At 37.8% G+C, this 18,029-nt stretch overlaps 2 protein-coding genes across 2 annotated transcripts; both read right to left on the bottom strand.

Annotated features, from left to right (window-relative positions):
• Positions 1-1,754: 1,754 nt before the first annotated feature.
• LOC137189284 (cell adhesion molecule Dscam1-like) lies at positions 1,755-6,769 on the bottom strand. Its single transcript, XM_067599044.1, has 14 exons — positions 6,593-6,769; positions 6,151-6,489; positions 5,596-5,724; positions 5,306-5,473; positions 5,128-5,198; positions 4,721-4,967; positions 4,496-4,588; positions 4,250-4,324; positions 3,706-3,834; positions 3,337-3,501; positions 2,876-2,928; positions 2,643-2,745; positions 2,525-2,552; positions 1,755-2,428 (listed from the first exon to the last, which is right to left on the bottom strand). The coding sequence occupies exons 1-14, from the start codon at positions 6,654-6,656 to the stop codon at positions 2,377-2,379; spliced, it is 1,716 nt and encodes a 571-aa protein (XP_067455145.1). The 5' UTR covers positions 6,657-6,769; the 3' UTR covers positions 1,755-2,376.
• Positions 6,770-14,973: 8,204 nt separating this feature from the next.
• On the bottom strand, positions 14,974-17,274 carry LOC137189283 (T-cell immunoglobulin and mucin domain-containing protein 4-like). The gene is made up of 6 exons (XM_067599043.1): positions 17,132-17,274; positions 16,621-16,968; positions 16,478-16,534; positions 16,338-16,396; positions 15,795-15,888; positions 14,974-15,658 (listed from the first exon to the last, which is right to left on the bottom strand). Exons 1-6 carry the CDS (start codon positions 17,172-17,174, stop codon positions 15,582-15,584), a joined length of 678 nt encoding a protein of 225 aa, XP_067455144.1. The 5' UTR covers positions 17,175-17,274; the 3' UTR covers positions 14,974-15,581.
• Between the last annotated feature and the right edge of the window lie 755 nt (positions 17,275-18,029).

Raw genomic sequence — 18,029 nt, 5'->3', positions numbered from 1 at the left:
GTGGCTCTGTATCCCCTTCTCTTTTTTGATCCACCTCAACTCCCTGCCCCTTTCATTTCTGTTCTGTTCAATACTCTCATCTGCTCTGCTGTTCACAAGTTCATAAGGCTCTCCAGAAGGGCCAACATCTGGCAGCTCCTTAGGCCCAGGGCCGTGCATCCGTTCTGGGGCAACAAGGCCTGGAGACCAGCCCCTCCTGTGGAGCCCAGCCTTTGGTGTGTGTAGTACCGTTCAGAGTCTCCACTTCCTGAGCACTGGTGCCTTGATGTGGCCAGAACCATAGTGCATGATTTATTACAGTACTAACTCTGTCCCCTCTGCTAATACTGCCATTATTATGACCATACACTCCCTCCTCCTTCCTCAATCTCCCACCTGCAGTCTCTCACTGCAGCCTTTACCAGATACAGCTGACACAGCTCTGCATGGCTTATATAAGGAGCATTGTGTTGTTGCCTTAATGGATGTTTGGTCTCATTAGAAGATGTTTAAAGAGGGTAGGGAGCCATGCCGTGAATGAGGTGACAAAATTGTTGGGGCGATGACAAATATTGTAAATCGACTGGTTGGTTTTAGGCCGTGTGGCCAATCAAAGCGACCTCATCAAAGTTATCCAACGAGGGCGTCCCACAATCTTCCTTGCCTCTTTCCTTCTGTTTATGTAAGTGTAATCAGTGTGGCCTGAACAGAGAGGAAGATGGATGAAAGGAGAGCGGGATGGAGAGGTGTGGACATGGAGGAAAGCACCAGAACAGGAAGGCTGTAGTGTTTGTGTAAGCAAAGCCAGAGTGAGGAGGCAGAGGACAAAGGGAGAAAGGCAGTGGCCAAAGGAAGTGAGGGGTCCAGAGATGAGAGGAAGTGCTTGTCCAGAGAGGAGGGATGTGGTGGAGCTCTGTTTACAGGCTACAGTCATACAGCGTACTGTGGCTTTGTGCGTCAGCAGCTCTGAGTTTGTGATGGGTTACCGCTGCAGACCAATAATCAAGTGATATTTACACCACTGTAAAGACAATTAGTCAATGTCTCAGGAAGTGTAACACTTAAGTATGTGAATGGCGGAACAACAAAAGCAACAGTTTCCCCATCATTGGCTTAGTCAAGGCCTCCTTTAAGAAGAGATATAAACAAGCAGAAAAGGAAGCAGAGGCTCTTTTTTAAACATCCATTCATCCATACTTAAACACATACAAAGATTGATCTCTATTCTGCCATGTGGTCCCCGCTGAGACACAGTCTTGGGTATCCCCCCTGTGATCCCCCATTAGTGGGAGACTCCCTCACAGGCAGCTGCCCCAAAGCTCCACAGAGATATCAAATCTCCTTCTCTTCCTCATCTCCTTAATTAGGCCAATTAAGAGATTTACAGGACAGATGGATGGAAATCTAGCTGGCTGCAGTGCCTGCCCCTGAGGACGGCTCGGTGGATGATGAGGTGAGAGCTGATTGAACGCAGGAAATCAACTCACTGGTGGGACTCTGGCACCCTCTTGTGTTTTTTAGTGGATACAAGTGGATAATAGTCGGATGTGTGGAAATTAAATGTCACAAAAGCCTCTGCTTTCTTTATTTTGGTCAATGGCATTTCAAGAGAAATAGTGTGTTTAGTGATTGAAATAAATGATTGGTTAACAACACCAGCTCCTCACTTTTAAAATGTTGTACATCTACTGAATGTAGACTATTCAGTTTTAATGAATCAAACTTCTCTTATTGAGGATATTTTAGTCAGTGGAGTCATTGAAGACAAGTGTCACTATAATACAGAAAAGAATATTTTTTTTATTCCAATAACTTTAAAACTGAAGTATTCCAACAAAATTTTATCTCAACACAACATTCATAAAGTACCTTTCATCATGTATGTATTGTTAGTACAGTTGAAACCTCTACCAGATGGACAGGTAACTACTGTAATAATTAAATTGGTTAACTTGAACCAAAATGACACAATATGAATCACCCAACAAGCTAAAGTACTGTACATGCAGATGAACAACAAACACTGTGGAGGTGTATTACCATAAAGGAACTCATCATGTCTTATGAACATAAAACAAGCAATCTGATTACCTTTTGATGGTTATTAAAGTGCAAAGAATAGAAGTCATGTTAGAAAGAAATAAAACAACAAATCAATCAAATTGCTGTAACATTCAAATACAGTGAGTTTTTGCAAAATAAAGGTTTTTTTATTAGGTTAGTTTCAATCAACTCAAAAATCAAGATAAACTGTAAAGGCGTATCAGATTTGGTTTCTTTCGTCACTAACATATAAACCAAAACAAATATACAGACAGAAACATGGTACTTCTGCATTTTTCTATAAAATAAACAATAACTGCTTCTTTGTTGATTTTGCATATAGAGTAACTTGTCTTACAGCTCTTGTAGTGAGCCTCTGTAGCGTATTGCTCCATTGGACAGCCACCTGCAGACAAGAGAAAGTTTAACTCCAGTGAAGCTAATTCAGGTTAAGTGTTTTAAGTGACTCCATATAAATGTGACAGATACTGCAACCACTCACATGTTCAGGCTGCCTTTTCTCTTTTTCCCTATGAGGAGAGAGTGTGAGGATACAATTAAATACAGATATTTTGTTGGTCTTAAAGTGACACTAAAGAAATACTGTTAGGCATACTCACATCGAAGCTGCCATGTAATCACTATGGCAACAATCAGCAGCACCAACACCACTGGGACCACGATGGCAACAAGGTGACCACTTCGACTCTCCTCAACGCTCGCCTAGCAGAGAGGACAGATGAACTTCATGTCCAGACTTTTACTGAGAGTATTCCTCTAGTTGTTATGTTGCAGTCTTCTTCTTTGTGTAATAACTACTGTATGTATAAGAAGTCCTTGGTTTAATACTTACAGCAGCATGAGTGTCAATAGATGCGGTAGTAGACAGAAAGTCCCATTGATGACCTACCACAAAGGCACAACCACATATGAGAGCAGCTAAGAGGAAGTTTGGAAGGTGTTGCTTTTCAGAAAACTGCCAAACATGCAGAAACATTGCAGCTAACAAAAGCCACAAGCTGAGAAGATATCAGGCCCCTTATAGCATCTTTTCTGGTTGCCTGAGGAACTGTGATTAGGTTACTGTAAAATTGTTTTGCAATTATATTTTTGGGGCTTCCTGAGTGTGAATAAGGATCACTTCCCCTACTTTCACAGAAAGAGGAAGGAAACAATTTGCAAATGTTTAATCTGTAAACATCCTGGTAACGGTGAATATTTAAGCAATGAAAACACTGGTCTGAATGATACCACACTGACACACATTCAAACAAAGGACAAGAAAAGACAAAGTGAAATGAAGAAATACAACACCTGCTTCTCCAGTAGTGATGGTGAGGACATTGCTGGCTTTACTGGTGCCCAGACTGGTCTTGGCAAACATGCGTATATTGTAAGTTGAGGGGTTTATCTCTATTATTGTGGCCTCTGTCTGGTTGGGGCCGAAGTCTACAACTGTCTTTGTGTAATCCCATGAGGCTGTCGGTGGAATAAAAAGATTTTGCACACAGAAATGTTACATTCAGTAAAAGGGAAGATGTTAAGAGTGGAACTAATGTTGTTCTGCGGGCTAAACTCGACATGATGAATGCCAAAAAAGATTAAGAATGTAAGTTTAGTTTTCACAATTGAGTTATGGCAAATTAGCAATAATTTAATTACTTCAATGAATTTTTCTCATACCGTTCACAGCTTTATACTCCAAGAGATAGCCAGTAATGGGGCTGCCTCCTTCAAACCCAGGAGTCCAAAAAAGGGAAATTGTATTATCTTTGACCTCCTTTAACTCAACTACTGGGGGATCTGGGCGCACTAAGAGACATGCAGCAGAGCAAAGACAAACTTGGATTATTAAATATAATATTATATTAAAGGGAAAGATCACACAAAAATATAGTTAATGGTTCAATTTTGTGAATATGAACATGTTTCATCTGCGGAGTTACAAATTGTAGTAACAATGTTATGTATAGAAAAGCCTCGGAGCTGTGATCTCATTTGTATTCAGGAACATTTTCTGATACACAGCTGGAAGCCTGATGTTCAAATAAAGCTCATTTGGATGTGATATCTCAAATATTTTGTGACAGTAACATTAGTTCATCTCTGATGCTTTGCCTGGACCAAAATCATTATCATCATGAATTCTGTCTGAATGTGTTATTGTTATTTTCCTTTAAAAAGACAGAAAGAAGAGAAAAAACTCCAAATGAAACATATGTTGTACCTGAAGAGAAAATTGTAGTGCTTTGTCCCCACATTGTGGAAGCAGTAACAGTATCAACTGTTGAAGTTGTGTGATCTTGGGAGAGAGAGAAAAAAATACAGTTTCCACATACTGATTAATATATAAAAATTAAACTATCATAAATAAAACTTAGAGTACATTTGATTTTGCTTGTATAGTTTCTAAAGATGCATAATGAATCTTTTAGGAATGTGTTATGAGTTTCACAAATTCAATATCACAAACCTGCAATGAAACTTGAAGACGTTGTGTCTTGTAGCCACACAGTGGCAGCAGGGGAAGTAGACTTCATAGTTGCCGCTGTTGAAGTTTTGTGAACTTGAAACAGAATAAAAGACATTTGCTGATATTATTGTTGATATATTATTATATTGATATTAAAATAGCACCACAATGATACTTAAATTAATTTTTTAGTCATATATTAATATCCTCTCACGTTTCACTTACTCTCATCTGGAGTAGTGCAGAAAGGTGCAGTTGAGGCAGGTCCTGTTCCTGCAATTGTTTTGGCCTGTACAATCACACCGTATGTGGTAGAAGGCTTCAGGTTGCTCAGAATGATGCTTTCGAGTTCCCGTGTGGCTGTCACAGTCTGCTGCTGCCACCGTCCGTACTGTCCCTTTGCAGAGTTGTACTCTCTGTAGCTAATGCTGTAACTCCGCACAGCCCCGTTTCTGAGATCAGCCCTCGGAGGCTAGTAAGGAGAAAACCAAGGACACTTTTTCCAATTTAGCAACTATCATTTAGGATTAACTTTGTCCATTCAGAGTGTGATTAAAAATGGTGTTAAGAAGAGTCAATGTTCAGAGATTACATTTGTTTAATGTGTATGTGGTTAACTAGTCAAACTTTACCTTCCAAGTGACTCTGATACTTTGAGGAGTGAGGGCTTCAAGCTGCATATCCAGGGGAGGACCTTCTGGTGCTGAGAGGGAAAACAGTTTTTAAAGGGACAACCATCAAAAATTTAATTGTAGCTCTGCAAATAGCAAAGTATTTCTGCATAGATAGATAAATTCTCTCTGACTCTACCTGCTTCTTTTGTTGTGACTATAAGAACATTACTGCCTTCACTCATGCCCACATTGTTGACAGCAAACATGCGGAGGTTGTAGTTCTTAGCTGGATGCAAATCCACCAAAGTGACCTGGGTCAGTTCAGGATTTGATACTTCAATCCTCACTGCAGTGTTCCATGATGCTGTGTAGCAGAAAAGCATAGACGAGTGTAATCAGATTCACACTGCATACTCTCCAAACTATATTTCAAAACATATAATTAGCTGCTTCATTCTATTGTTGGGGACTGTTTGTCTTGTTTACCCTGTTTGTTCTTGAGATCGATAATATAGGTTGTGATGGGCCTGCCACCATCAAACACAGGAGTCCAGCGAACAGTGATGGTCCTTTCCTTCACCTCTTTTGTCTCCACCTTCAGGGGATTAGGACGACCTAAAGAGGAAGAGATGCTAAATACAAAGCTTTATAGTGCTGAAGCTGGTAGTCGATTAATCAATAAACAGAAAAAAGAAGAAAATAATCAACAATTTTACGTAATTGATTTATCTTTGTCTCTCTTTTTAAATTAATAGCAATATTTGCCAAACATTTTGTGCGTCTGGATTCTTAAATGTTTCAGATGTCAGATTTCAGATGTCAACTTAGTTTCTGTGAAATTATGATACACTAAATAAATAATTAATGGATTGATTAAATAATCCAAGATCAATCCATAAAGAAAAAGTAATTGGTTGAAGCTCTAATTATATAAAAAGAAAGTACAATAACAAGACCTTAAGTAACCACTAGCTGCAGATACTGATGTACTTTTCTTTTCTCTCCCCCTCAGAGATTACAGTTCATCTGAATAGGTCTCACCTGGCACCACCGTCAGAGTCACCTCGTGTTTCTGGTCATTAAACCAGCCTGGGACATCCACACGGCAGCCGTATATTCCTGAGTCACTCTCCTCAACCTGCCTGATGGTCAGCGACACATCACCCTCACCAATTTTACCCATGAGCAGGTAACGCTCAGACAGTCTGCTGATCACTGAGGTCCCGTCCGACTTGATCACTTCTTTGGCACAGCCTCTGTTGGGGATGGCCCCTCTGCCCCAGCATACAGCAAGCTTGCCGTAGAACTGAGAATCATAATTGCATCTTAAAGTAACATCTGTCCCAACTGTGGCCAATACCCTTTCTGCATACGCGCAACCTGAAAAGGCAGATAGTCAGGAGATATTTGTTGAAATATAACAAATAAAAATCTCCTAATCATAGTTAAATGATGATTCATATAATCTTCACTGCTCCCTTACCAAGTCGCAGACAAAAAAGAAGACTGCAAAACAAATGAAGGTGTCTGCTGACTAAAAAAGTCATTGTAAAATAATCAACTTGTGTCTCAGAATCAGTCGACTGATTTCGTTCACCCCCTAAACGACACTAGACCAAACCACAGCATGGTGTCAGCTTTGAAAAGTTTCCAAATCACATGATGTCCTTGATATGCTCACACAAACAGTTCTGCTGGCTGAAGAAGAGGAAGGCTGTTTCCCTCTCTGTGGTTTTGGTTCCTTATCCTAGAAAATGTTTCATTTTGATGATTAGACAGAATCAAGGTCATCAAGATACATCCTCTGAACAATCGTGTCTTACTGTCAGCAGTAGTAACAAACAAGCATTCCTTACGCAGTTACATGATACAGCCTTCATCGTGGGATACAGATTTTAGCAGAGAGTCTACTTCTGTACGATTCTGTATATCTATAAAAACCCCAAATGTTAATGTTTTACCATTTTAACACTCTAAAGCTGACTTATATTGCCAGAGTGAGGGCTGGCGACATACCATTTAATATATAGAGGTCTACACACTACATCCTGATAGATGACACACAGGAAAACAGAAAGTCTGGTTTACTCAAGGGCCATGAACTCTTGTATGTCTCTTAGACTGCTGCGTAAACATTTGAGTCTGCTCCATGTTTAGTAACCCAGTATATAACTTCCTCTTTGATCAATCCAACAATCACGTGGCTGGTAACAATTAACTCTACATTATTTCAACATACAACTCTGTAAGTATATTGATTTCATAATTATGTGTAGGACTTGAAACAGGCAAACACATTTTTTCCCTTTTTGGGAACTTCATGATTTGCAGTGGTGGAAGAAGTAATCAATTATACAAGGCTTTCATTCAAAATTTTAATTAAGTCAAAATACATACGTATTAGCAGCAAAATTTATTTACAAATTTGCAAAATTGGCCCATTTCAATGCAAATGAGCGTCCACAAAGTAGTTTGAACAGAACTACTATGTGTCCGTGGTGTCTGCAGCTGTCCGTGTGCGTGTATATCCGAGGCTTAAGGGGTGTCACACTCAGGCTTTCTAGTGATGGCAGCAGCAGTGATTGTAGGCAGGCAAAGGCATCATTATGCCAGGTGTGCTCATTTAAATTCCTTACCTGAAGAGTCGAGGAATGCCTCTGCACCTTGTCGGTCAGGACTTCGCAGTCTGAAAATTTTATTTTTCTCTTTCTCTCTGCCATTGTCCTGCCTACTGTGTTCTTGGCGCAAAGGCAACATTTATACTTTGCTACATGGATAATTGCACTCAGCTGCAAAAACCTTACGGGTGTGTTTGCACAGTAATATCATTAGTGCAATATCTTTCATGAATCAGACCTGAGGGGCAGATAGACTCCAAATTGCAAGACTGCAGATTGCAAGTGATGCGCAATTAATGGTGCTATCAGCGACCGCAAACCATTTTTTGTGAATTTTTCAATAGGTGCCCCAATTATAACAATAAGGGAGAAAGTTTACATACAACAATAAAGAAGAACGCACAGAGTCGAACATTTCAGCTGATTTTCTCACATGTATCATATTGCTGTAAACATAGTCACAATCTCATTGAGATCATTTCCTTCCCTTTCTTGAGTTTGGCTTACATTGCTACAGTTTACAGAAGTTGGCATACAAACTAGAAAGAGGAACAAAAACAGCGCGGATATTGTTGATTCTAAATACTAAACTAAAAATTCATGTGAAGACAGGAACTGCAACAGAGAGATAGAAAGAGCAACACTTTGCAAATAGACAAGAAGGTAACATGGGGTGAAATTTTAAGCAAGTTTCAGAGTTGAACACTCTGCTTTTCATAGTATGTCCGCAGCATTTGAGAACCAGAATCAGAAACAGGTTTATTGCCAAGTAGGTTTGCATATACAAAGAACTTACATTGGTGTTGTGGTGCATAAAATATATATATCAAATATATATCAAAATATAGCCTACACAAAATGAAGTAATCCTAAATAATATAAAAAAGAAAGAAAGAAATTTACAATGAAAATATGGAAATAAGTGAGAAGAGCTGCTACGGTTTAAATGGAAGAGAGTTAAATGAAATCATCAATCAAGATCATTTATTTTGCATTTTCACCTTGATGTTGAAATTGAACTTTGTATGTATGACAACAATTTATAATTTCATTTTAAAGCGGGATCATCATGTTGATGAGTGTACAGTGTATCCAGGTTGGATTCCTCTTCACTAATATTTTGATAATAATGTATTAAGTACAGTAGGTGGCATAATGTCCACAAGTGTAAACTATCCACAAGTTTAGCCAGGAGAGAGAGAAAAGGGAATTTATTAATCAGGATATATTCTCAGCGCCATATGATATATGAAATAATTTATATATGGATTACAGACACCAAAACAAAATCCAAGGGAAAACGTGTTCAATTATTTCCAACATGGCACCAAGATATTAAAAGACAAAGAAACATAAAGAAGCACAAGATATTCAACATAAAACTAAACAATAAAATCCCGAAAGCCAAAAACACATCATAATAATACAATAATAACACCCGCATCAAAATACAAAGACAACTGAGGTCATTTCATTCTAAATCTGTGACCCTGTTCCATAAATAAGCCCAAACCTGATGTCTATAAGCTTCATTTTTAACAGCTGGGTGTTTAGCAGAAGTCTGTTCACAACTTAGCACCAGTGTAAATAAGGAACTTGTATGACACACATTTGCCCTTTTCACTGCAATCTGAGAATAGTGGGACCTTGTGAGCTGCTGCTCTAGAGAATTGTGTGTTTCTTTTTCTTACTGATTAACAGATAGGAGCTGAGAAGGTTTCCCTCTAAGGCAGGGAAAATAAATACATCAAGACAAGCATCTCTTCACCCAACAGTTCCTTGAAGTCTGTGTAAAGGAAAATCAGCAATTCTTATTATACATGTTAGAAAATAATTGCTAAAAACATGAAAAGACTATGAACTATGTAGTGGTAAATTGTGGAGTTAAGAGTGTTTTAGAGCGACTATTTTTCACCATTTCTGTGTTCAAGATTTTTGGGCGGACCTGAAATGGGAGAGAGCATTTGCCAGGCAGCACTTCATCAAAAAGCCCGACATGAGAGTCTTTTGCTCCAAGGGTGACGGCCACAATGAAGCCGCCAAGTGAGTAACATTACGTGCACCGATCTCCATTGAAAAAAATGACAATTTAACTTGATGATAATTGGTGATGGATTGTCATTTAAGTTACATTTTACTGAAACAAGTCCACATTTACCTATAAAAATATGTGCCAAATCAAACAGTGGCCCCTAATGTTTCTTTATTTTAAAAAATATCATCCATGTTGCGTGTTTCACACCCACAAACAAGGCCTATTTTGAATTGTATATTTTTATACTGAAGTTTGGTATGAGCATCATTAACTCAGAGGCTGTTCAGGTGGGCCAGTTCAGCGCATTCAGCAGACACGCCTCCAGGGTTTAAGAAGAGAGAATACTGCTTGTTTTTCCACGATTTTGAAACCTAATTTTATATTCTTGGCAATTTTTTTAATCCTTCGAATTTGGCTGTTTTTTTAATTACACATTTTTCTGTGGTGTGACAAACTCAGAACACATATTTATTATTGCTTTACATGAACTTTAAAGAAATCTACACCTCTATTGTAATGCTCATCGTCACTCAAGCTTTTGGTCCCTTTCATGAATGTTCTCTGCAACAACAGAATGATGATACAGTATGTGTTTAATTTTATGGAATGATTTACAGATAAATATGGCATGGCTATGTTTAGGTAAGGTAACAGAGGTTATACAGTAGACAAAGATTGTGGTTATGGTTTTGAAAACATTAAAAAACATGAGTTGTACCCCTACTTTTCACCTCATTATAAGGGCACTCTACTTCCTTTATTGGTTCTGAGCATTGACATTAGACATGCACTGCAATATCATTCTGTTTGAATAGAGTTCATAGAGATACTGGGCTGAAAGAAGGACGGCCCACTCTCAGTGACTGTTCAGTACACCCTTTTAAAGTGTAAAATTAATCTGAATGGAGCATGAGTCACAAATTATAATCCATACAGACGAGGATTATGATTATGGTGGAAAAGAAAATAGCTGCCACTAGCTGCCAATGTTCCCCACTCCCAGGAAGGCTTTGAATTTTTCCTGCAATGAAAATGAACCTTATGACGCACCGGTTCGATAATAAATGGCACATAGTCTTCAGTCTGTGCTATTAATATACAATATAATGAAATAATTATAAGACCTTACTATAACATTGTACTCTCCATTTCTCTTCCAGCCGTAACCCACTCCCACACATGCATTTAATCACAAAGAGTTGATAAAATATCAACTGTCATTCTTTAGTACTAAAATATCACTTGTGGCACAAGACTTAAGCCTCAGAACAGTACAGCATTTAACACTATTTGTATCTAGTGATTACCCGTAATTTGTATACCCATATCAAAAAATATTTCAGAAAGTTGAATCTGTCTCCTGCTAATGTTTCAAAAAAACTGGGACTTTATCTTCCAAGTGACTTTAATACTGTGAGAAGTGAGAGCCTGAAGTGGTGTATCAAGAGGAAGGCCCTCTGGTAATGGAAGGAAAACAAATTTTGAATAATTTATGAAACATTAGAACAAGAATTAAGCATTAAAAATGTTTAGATCACACTGTGACTGTAGTATCTCATGATGCAAACAGCTGCCTTCTCTCAATTTGGGCAGGTATTTATACATTTTAAAATGTTCATTTTGAAATCTATAAGCAGATTGTTTTCAATTGATTTTTTTTTCTTCTTTACTCTGTTTGTTCTTGAGGATAGGTGGGTGGAGTTCCCAGCATGCTCTGAGATAACGTGTTCACAGACATACATTTAAGTAAACTGTTCTAAATCACCACAGATGTTATCTGGTACACAGTGATTAGTGTTTCTGTTCTTCACACTAACACTTCAATGTTTCTAATAGCTTACAGTTTGCTGTTATGGAAGAAGGTGTTTTTACACCATGAGTAAAGTTATGTGCATAGTTATTAACTTCCCTCCAGTGTGAATGTGAGGAAGTAAGTGCAATGTTCTTAGTTCATTATATCACTTATAGGCAATGCTATCCTAGAGTCATGTGGTGTGTGGGGCACAAACTGCTACAAAAACTCCTGCTTGTCAGTGTATAATCTCAGTTTGCTTCATCATGATACATTATTGAACTATCCAGTGTAGTATAAAGTAGTTAAATTTTTAAGACCTGCCTTGACAGATGTTAAGTAAATATAAGTACATTGTGGTAATAATATAGCTGCACTTTTACCCAAGTAAAAAATTTAAAGGCGGGACTTCTACAGTATTTTTATGGTGCTGTATTAATAGTTTTATTTGGGTAAAAGTTTTGAGTACTTCTACCACGGCCAATATCGACATTCCCAATTAGAGAAAGGGTGAAAATAAGACATGACGACGGCACCATGCCTGATTTTGCCTCAAGCCCCCAAGTCACTAAATCCGCCCCTGGGTCCAGCAACGAGTGATGGTTGTTTCCTTCACGTCTTGTTTCCACCATCAAGGTGTTAGGAGGTGCTAAAAGGAAAGAAATTCTGAAACTATCATCAGTCACAGATGAAGAATGTGGAAATCAGTAGCTACACTGTAACCAATTTCCCTGTAAAATTACAGTAAACTACTGGCAGCTTTAGTTGCCAGCATTATACCTTTTTTTTTTTTACAGTGTCACTACCATAATTTACTTTAACAATTAATTGCTGTAAAAATTACTACAGTATTCTGCTGTAGAGTGTGAGGTTTACAGTTTGAAACTGTAACTCGGTCTGCAGTAATAAACTGTATTTTTACAGTGTTGCTATTGTAATCTATATGAACAGTTTCTTACTGTAAATGTTACAGTAAACAACTGAAAAGTTTTCTTATTGATATTAATAAAACACAAAACCTCAACATCTGGCACAAAAGAGGATGAGACAAGTGACAGTTTAATCAAACTGAACATTTATTCAGAAGATTTCAAATATGCCAAGTGTAGTATATTCAAGTATGTGTTGGAAAAAATAATTCTCAAGGTTCATGCCCTTTCACCAGGGTTCGTTGTAAATCTGTTCATTATAATATTCTGATCTGCCAGCAGAACTTTGTCATGAGTCTAAAAAGCAATTGCTTTGCAAACGACTGTTTAAAAAAATATAAGAGCTCAAATAAACAGATTGCTGGATAACACAGTTTGTAATGCCTTCAAATGTCCTCTATTATAATTGGCAGAAGGTTGGCTTCCAGGCTCACAGCTCACTGAGTGAGAATGAAACAAAATGAAAATCGACCAGAGACCGAGAGAAAGAGAAATGAAACAACTGAATGGGAGAGAGACACATTTTACACAAGAAGGACACCTAACTTCCCTCTATGAAGTTGAGTTCTTCGGAAGAGTGGTGACAAGGATTCATTGTGATTCACTTTGCCTTCTTGGCATTACTTTCCTCAGCTGGCCTTTGTTCTCCTTTCCGGATTAATCACAAACAAATCACCATTATGTCCCAGGTTTTAGTAGAGCTCGGCAACAAACTACAGTATATTTGCAGCAGCCTAGCTACAGCTTAGAAACACACTTGGGTTAAGCTAAGATAACCAATATAATTACTCTGTCTTTTGGGGCTCAGCAGCCAACATATCTGAATCTACTTGGTTACATATTTGAATAAACTTCAATTGTGCTTTAGATAGTAGGCAAGGTGTAGAGCCAGACTAACGTTAATATTCACTCATGTATGGTTCAAGAGAAAACACTCAACCAAAAATAATCTTTAAAATGATCTTTTGCAAGCAGCAGTGAAAATAATGTTTAAATACCAGTAATTCAAACTTCCAACTGAAGAGCACTACCTGAAAATGCTCTTTTGTGCCTGCCGGGTACTTGCTAGGATTATACCAAAATGTTAGCAAAAATTAAATGTTGTCACTAATTGGGTAACCAGATGCACAAATGTAATTCTATTACATTACATTATTATTAAGATGTTACTGATCTTTTGGTTTGATTCCACAAAGGAGGATGAACGATGATTGTATGATGTTGATGGTTGCATATGGCTCCTGTCCCTCCATTACTGTGGCAGCGAAAATGAAAATACTATATTTTACCATCAGATCTTACATTAGCCCACTGTTAATGTCCATTCTTGGTTTTGGCTCCAAAAAGCATCAAAATTTACAGTATATTATTGTATTTAGAAAGAACACTACCTTACTGTTAGAATTTGGCTGTATTTTACAGCAATTTATTACAGTATAAGTCACAATTAAACTGACTTTTATGTATTCAGGGTAGTTTCTCTGAGAGCAATGCTCTCTTTTCTAGGAACGCCCCGGTCATATTCACAGTCATACCATGAAGCTGCCCAGTACAACCACAGTCTGATCTGCTGGCCACTGGAGCAGTTGGGGTTAAGGGCCTTGCTCAGTTGTGGTAATTAGGGAGGGGAAAGCACTACTTCTTCACTTTCCCAACCCAGATTTATCCTGCCAGTCCGGGGAATTGAATCGGCTGGTCGCAAGCTTGCTTCTCTAACCTTTAGGCCACCACTGCCCAAATATTAAAATTGACGCAGGTGCAATGATTCTACTCAAATATCCACTTGTTCTCTATCATTGTATTTGAACTAAGGTCCTCCTTGTGTGAAGAGGACAAACTTTTTTGCTGAAGCAAACATTAAAAATTAAACTAAAAAAAAAAACACTTACATTGTGATTGTTTGGGAACAAACATACAGGTTTAAATGTATCCATTATATCCAGACAGCGATGACAGTTGAAAGCCTGGTTTATTTTAGGGCCATGTTTGTTTCTTAGACTGCTGAGTAAACATTTGCATCTGGTGGATGTTTGGTAACCCAGCACATGACTTCCTCTTTTATTGATCCCATGAACATATTCTTATTAACTACCACAATATTATTTTAATTATTTGTAGGATTGAAAGCAGAAAACATGCTCACAGCCTCTTCCAGAGAATTTCACTCACTGATGTCTTGATTTTTTCTAACATTGCTGTATCATAAAAATTCACATAAATTCATTCTTTCACCTCATTGAATGGAAGTTGGTACAAGGTTTCAGTTTCCATGTCACTAGAACATGGGAACATACTTTTATTACTTTAAAAGGGCTTGTTTAACATGTTTGAGTTTAAGAATCAGGCCAATCAGTTTCATCATAAACTGGACAAAAATGTGGTAAAAATGTGATTGTTTTCACCACATTTGAAAAAAACAAACCTGAAAGTTTAGACTGCACATTGTGTGTAGTGTGCATGCAGAACACAAACACAAACTTTATCAAAATGTGTTTTTTAACTGTTTATTGGGCAGTTTTATAATATAATCCAGTTATTACATCCATCTTTCTTCAAAACACACAGAGTAATAATAGACATTTCTCCCACATTCTCATACCCTCTGTATCCCATCTCCCACTCATGTTAGCTTTTTAATGTTTTTAATAATCATGGAAGAACACCCTTAATCACTGAATTAATCAATTCAGGGTTGATTCTTCTTCACTAACACTTTGATAATAACGTATTAAGTCCAGTAGGTGGCATTGTGTCCACAAGTATAAACCATCTAGAAGCTTTTTTCTAAATTGTGATAAATTTTGCAATGAGACAGAAAAAAAGGAAGTCACAGTTAATCTACAGGATATTTTTGCATCTTTTCACACATTTTCCCTTTCAGTGCAATTTAAGAAAAGTGTGACCTTGTAAGCTGCTTTACAAGAGGAACGTGTAATTTTATTTCTCTTACTAATTAACAGAGTTCAAAAGGTTTCCCTCTAAAGCAAAAGCAAAACATAGAGTCAGCACATTGCATGCAGACGCTTCTTCAGCCAGCAGTTTCTTGCAGAAATCTGCAGACTCCTTTTTTTCTCGTAATGCTGACCATTACTCAGGCTTTAGACAGTTTCATAAATGTTCTCAGCAGCCGGGGTGTTGATATGTTCAGGTGTCACCTTCTGCAGTAACCATCTCCCTGGTTTGAAGAAATGCAAACATTAACATGATAAAGAAAAAAGACCCACTCAGTGTCTTCAATAGACGCCCACTTTTAATGTGTAAAATTAATCAAAGTGGCATGAGTCACTAAATATAATCCATTCCACACTTACGGAAAATAAAGACGGGGATTATGATTATGGTGAAGAAGAAAATAGCTGCAATTCTGCTGATGTTCTCCACTGCCAAGAAGGCTTTGAATTTTTTCTGCAATGAAAATGAACCTTATCATGAGGGCAATTATAAATGGCACAAATTCTTAAATGTGTGCCATAAATATACAATTTATTTAAATATTGTATGCTGAAAATTCTAATATTGCTTTGTACTCTCTACTGTAGGGGGGAAAAAGCTGCACACTTGTAATTTTGATGCAATGTTTTTATGTATTAAATTAAAGTTTGGCACATCATTCTTCAGGCAAGATGTTGCTCAAGAGGACCATATGTACCGAATTACTGATTATAAATAAATAAAAGCTTGCAACAGAGTTATGAGTGTGGAGCTTTTCCCTAGAGTAGCTTTTGATTTTCCTCCAATTCTCCCTATTTGTCACGAAAAAATTTTTTGTCTTTTAAAATTTTTAATGATCTGCACACATTTTGTCCAGGGAATTTTATTTTTCGCTTCAGAAATTTAAGATAATTTTACCATACCTCAGCTGGCATAATGCTGTCCAATGTTGAGCCAACTACTTCAGATACTGTCAACACTTCTGTAAGGAGTTTAAACCATCAGTTACCGTGTGTACTGTTTTTAACATTAGTTATTTATTTATTCACATAACTATGCTCACCTTGTCTCCCACTAGTAAAAAGTACATAGTCCTGGGTAACAGGTTGTTCCACAGGAGCTGGCAACAACAAAATACCTTATAAAGCTGAATAAATAATGACCACAGAGTTCATAAATATCCTGAAAAGTCTGCATAAGCTTTACCTTCCTCCATGACCAGGTCTATGTTGACTTTAATGTCATTGAACCACCCTGGGATCTCGACCCTGCAGCCATACACACCAGCATCACTTTGCTGAGCATTCAGGATGGTTAGGGACACCTCTCCATCCATCATGCTGCCCAGCAGCTGATACCTCAGGTTGCTGGGTTCTCCAAGGGATAGCACAGCCCCACCCGGAGAGGAGAGGATGGTTTCGGAGCATTTGAACCTGGGCACCTCCCCTCGTCCCCAACAGAAAGCCAGGAGACCATTAGTTTTTGTGTCATACCTACAGGGCAAAGTGACATTGTGCCCAATGAGGCCAATGACTTTGTCGCTGCTGGCGTGTACTGTGGAAGACAGCAATTGATCAAACTAGATGATATGATGCAGATTGTAATTTTAAGATGTGAAGCCCACAAACGCACTCCCCCCCACACACAAACATACCACTCATACCCACAAGCAAAATACAGATACAAGATTAAAAAACAACAAAGAATATCGACTTACTTTGGGTCAGGACGGAGAGGAAAAAATAACAAAGACCACGCATGTGTGTAGGCTATTGTATAACAATGTCCTGAAGTGAGGATAAGATGTATTTCTACCCACACACACACTCCAAGACGATGGTACCATGCACTGAGTTTTCGACTTCCCTTTTTAGAAAATAAGGAAGGAAATCAATACTAGTCACAAACATTTGAAAATAAATTCTTCTGAAATGGACTCAGAAAGAGATGTCTTCTGATCTGCAGTTACACACAACATCTGAGACTATGTTTGTCTTCATAAACATCAGCTCTCACCAGAGAGCAGATAAACTGAAAAATTATATTGTGCAAAATGTAAAATATAAAAACAACATGCAGTCCCTCATACATATATTCAGTGTGGTAAGTTAAAAAAAAAAGCCAGAGGAAGATGACACATACTTAAATAGAAAATATGGTTAAGTAAGTGTCATATACTGACACAAGCATTTCTCAAGACTTTTTTTTTTTTTTTTTATCTTTGAGGTCTACAAAAACAAGAAGAATCAGTTATGTCTCTCTGTACTTTTGAATTCTTTTGCGGTACTCACAGACTGAGAAATTTTTGGATTGAAGTCCCCAATTTTCACAGGGATCATTAAAGTTTTATCGCATCTTCAGCAGTAATAGTTGTAACTGTAATAATAGTGGAAGCACACTGGAGATGGTTCTTGTAATTTGGCTGTGATGAATGGTTATGAAGAAATGTTGAAGTCCTGTCTCTTACATAGATGTTTTTCATACTAAGTTTCTGTAAGATTTATTACAATTACTCAGTGCACTACTGTCAGCAGTTTTCTGGTCACTGGCATTTTCCCTTTAGCTTCCATCACAAAATGCTTGAACCTCAACTCCATTTTATCCAGTTTTTAAAA

This window comes from Thunnus thynnus, chromosome 9 (assembly GCF_963924715.1).
Source record: "Thunnus thynnus chromosome 9, fThuThy2.1, whole genome shotgun sequence".
In the NCBI taxonomy this organism is placed as follows: Eukaryota; Metazoa; Chordata; class Actinopteri; order Scombriformes; family Scombridae; genus Thunnus; species Thunnus thynnus.
This window is presented reverse-complemented; position numbering and strand designations above follow the sequence as displayed.

Coding starts and splice junctions, on each gene's coding strand:
- LOC137189284 (XM_067599044.1), bottom strand. CDS start 6,656: ATGACTTTTTTAGTCAGCAGACACCTTCATTTGTTTTGCAGTCTTCTT. Junction 6,490..6,592: donor TCTTTTTTGTCTGCGACTTG/GTAAGGGAGCAG, acceptor CTGCCTTTTCAG/GTTGCGCGTATGCAGAAAGG. Junction 2,553..2,642: donor GATTACATGGCAGCTTCGAT/GTGAGTATGCCT, acceptor CTCTCCTCATAG/GGAAAAAGAGAAAAGGCAGC.
- LOC137189283 (XM_067599043.1), bottom strand. CDS start 17,174: ATGCGTGGTCTTTGTTATTTTTTCCTCTCCGTCCTGACCCAAA. Junction 16,969..17,131: donor CCTCTCCGTCCTGACCCAAA/GTAAGTCGATAT, acceptor TGTCTTCCACAG/TACACGCCAGCAGCGACAAA. Junction 16,397..16,477: donor TTTTACTAGTGGGAGACAAG/GTGAGCATAGTT, acceptor AACTCCTTACAG/AAGTGTTGACAGTATCTGAA.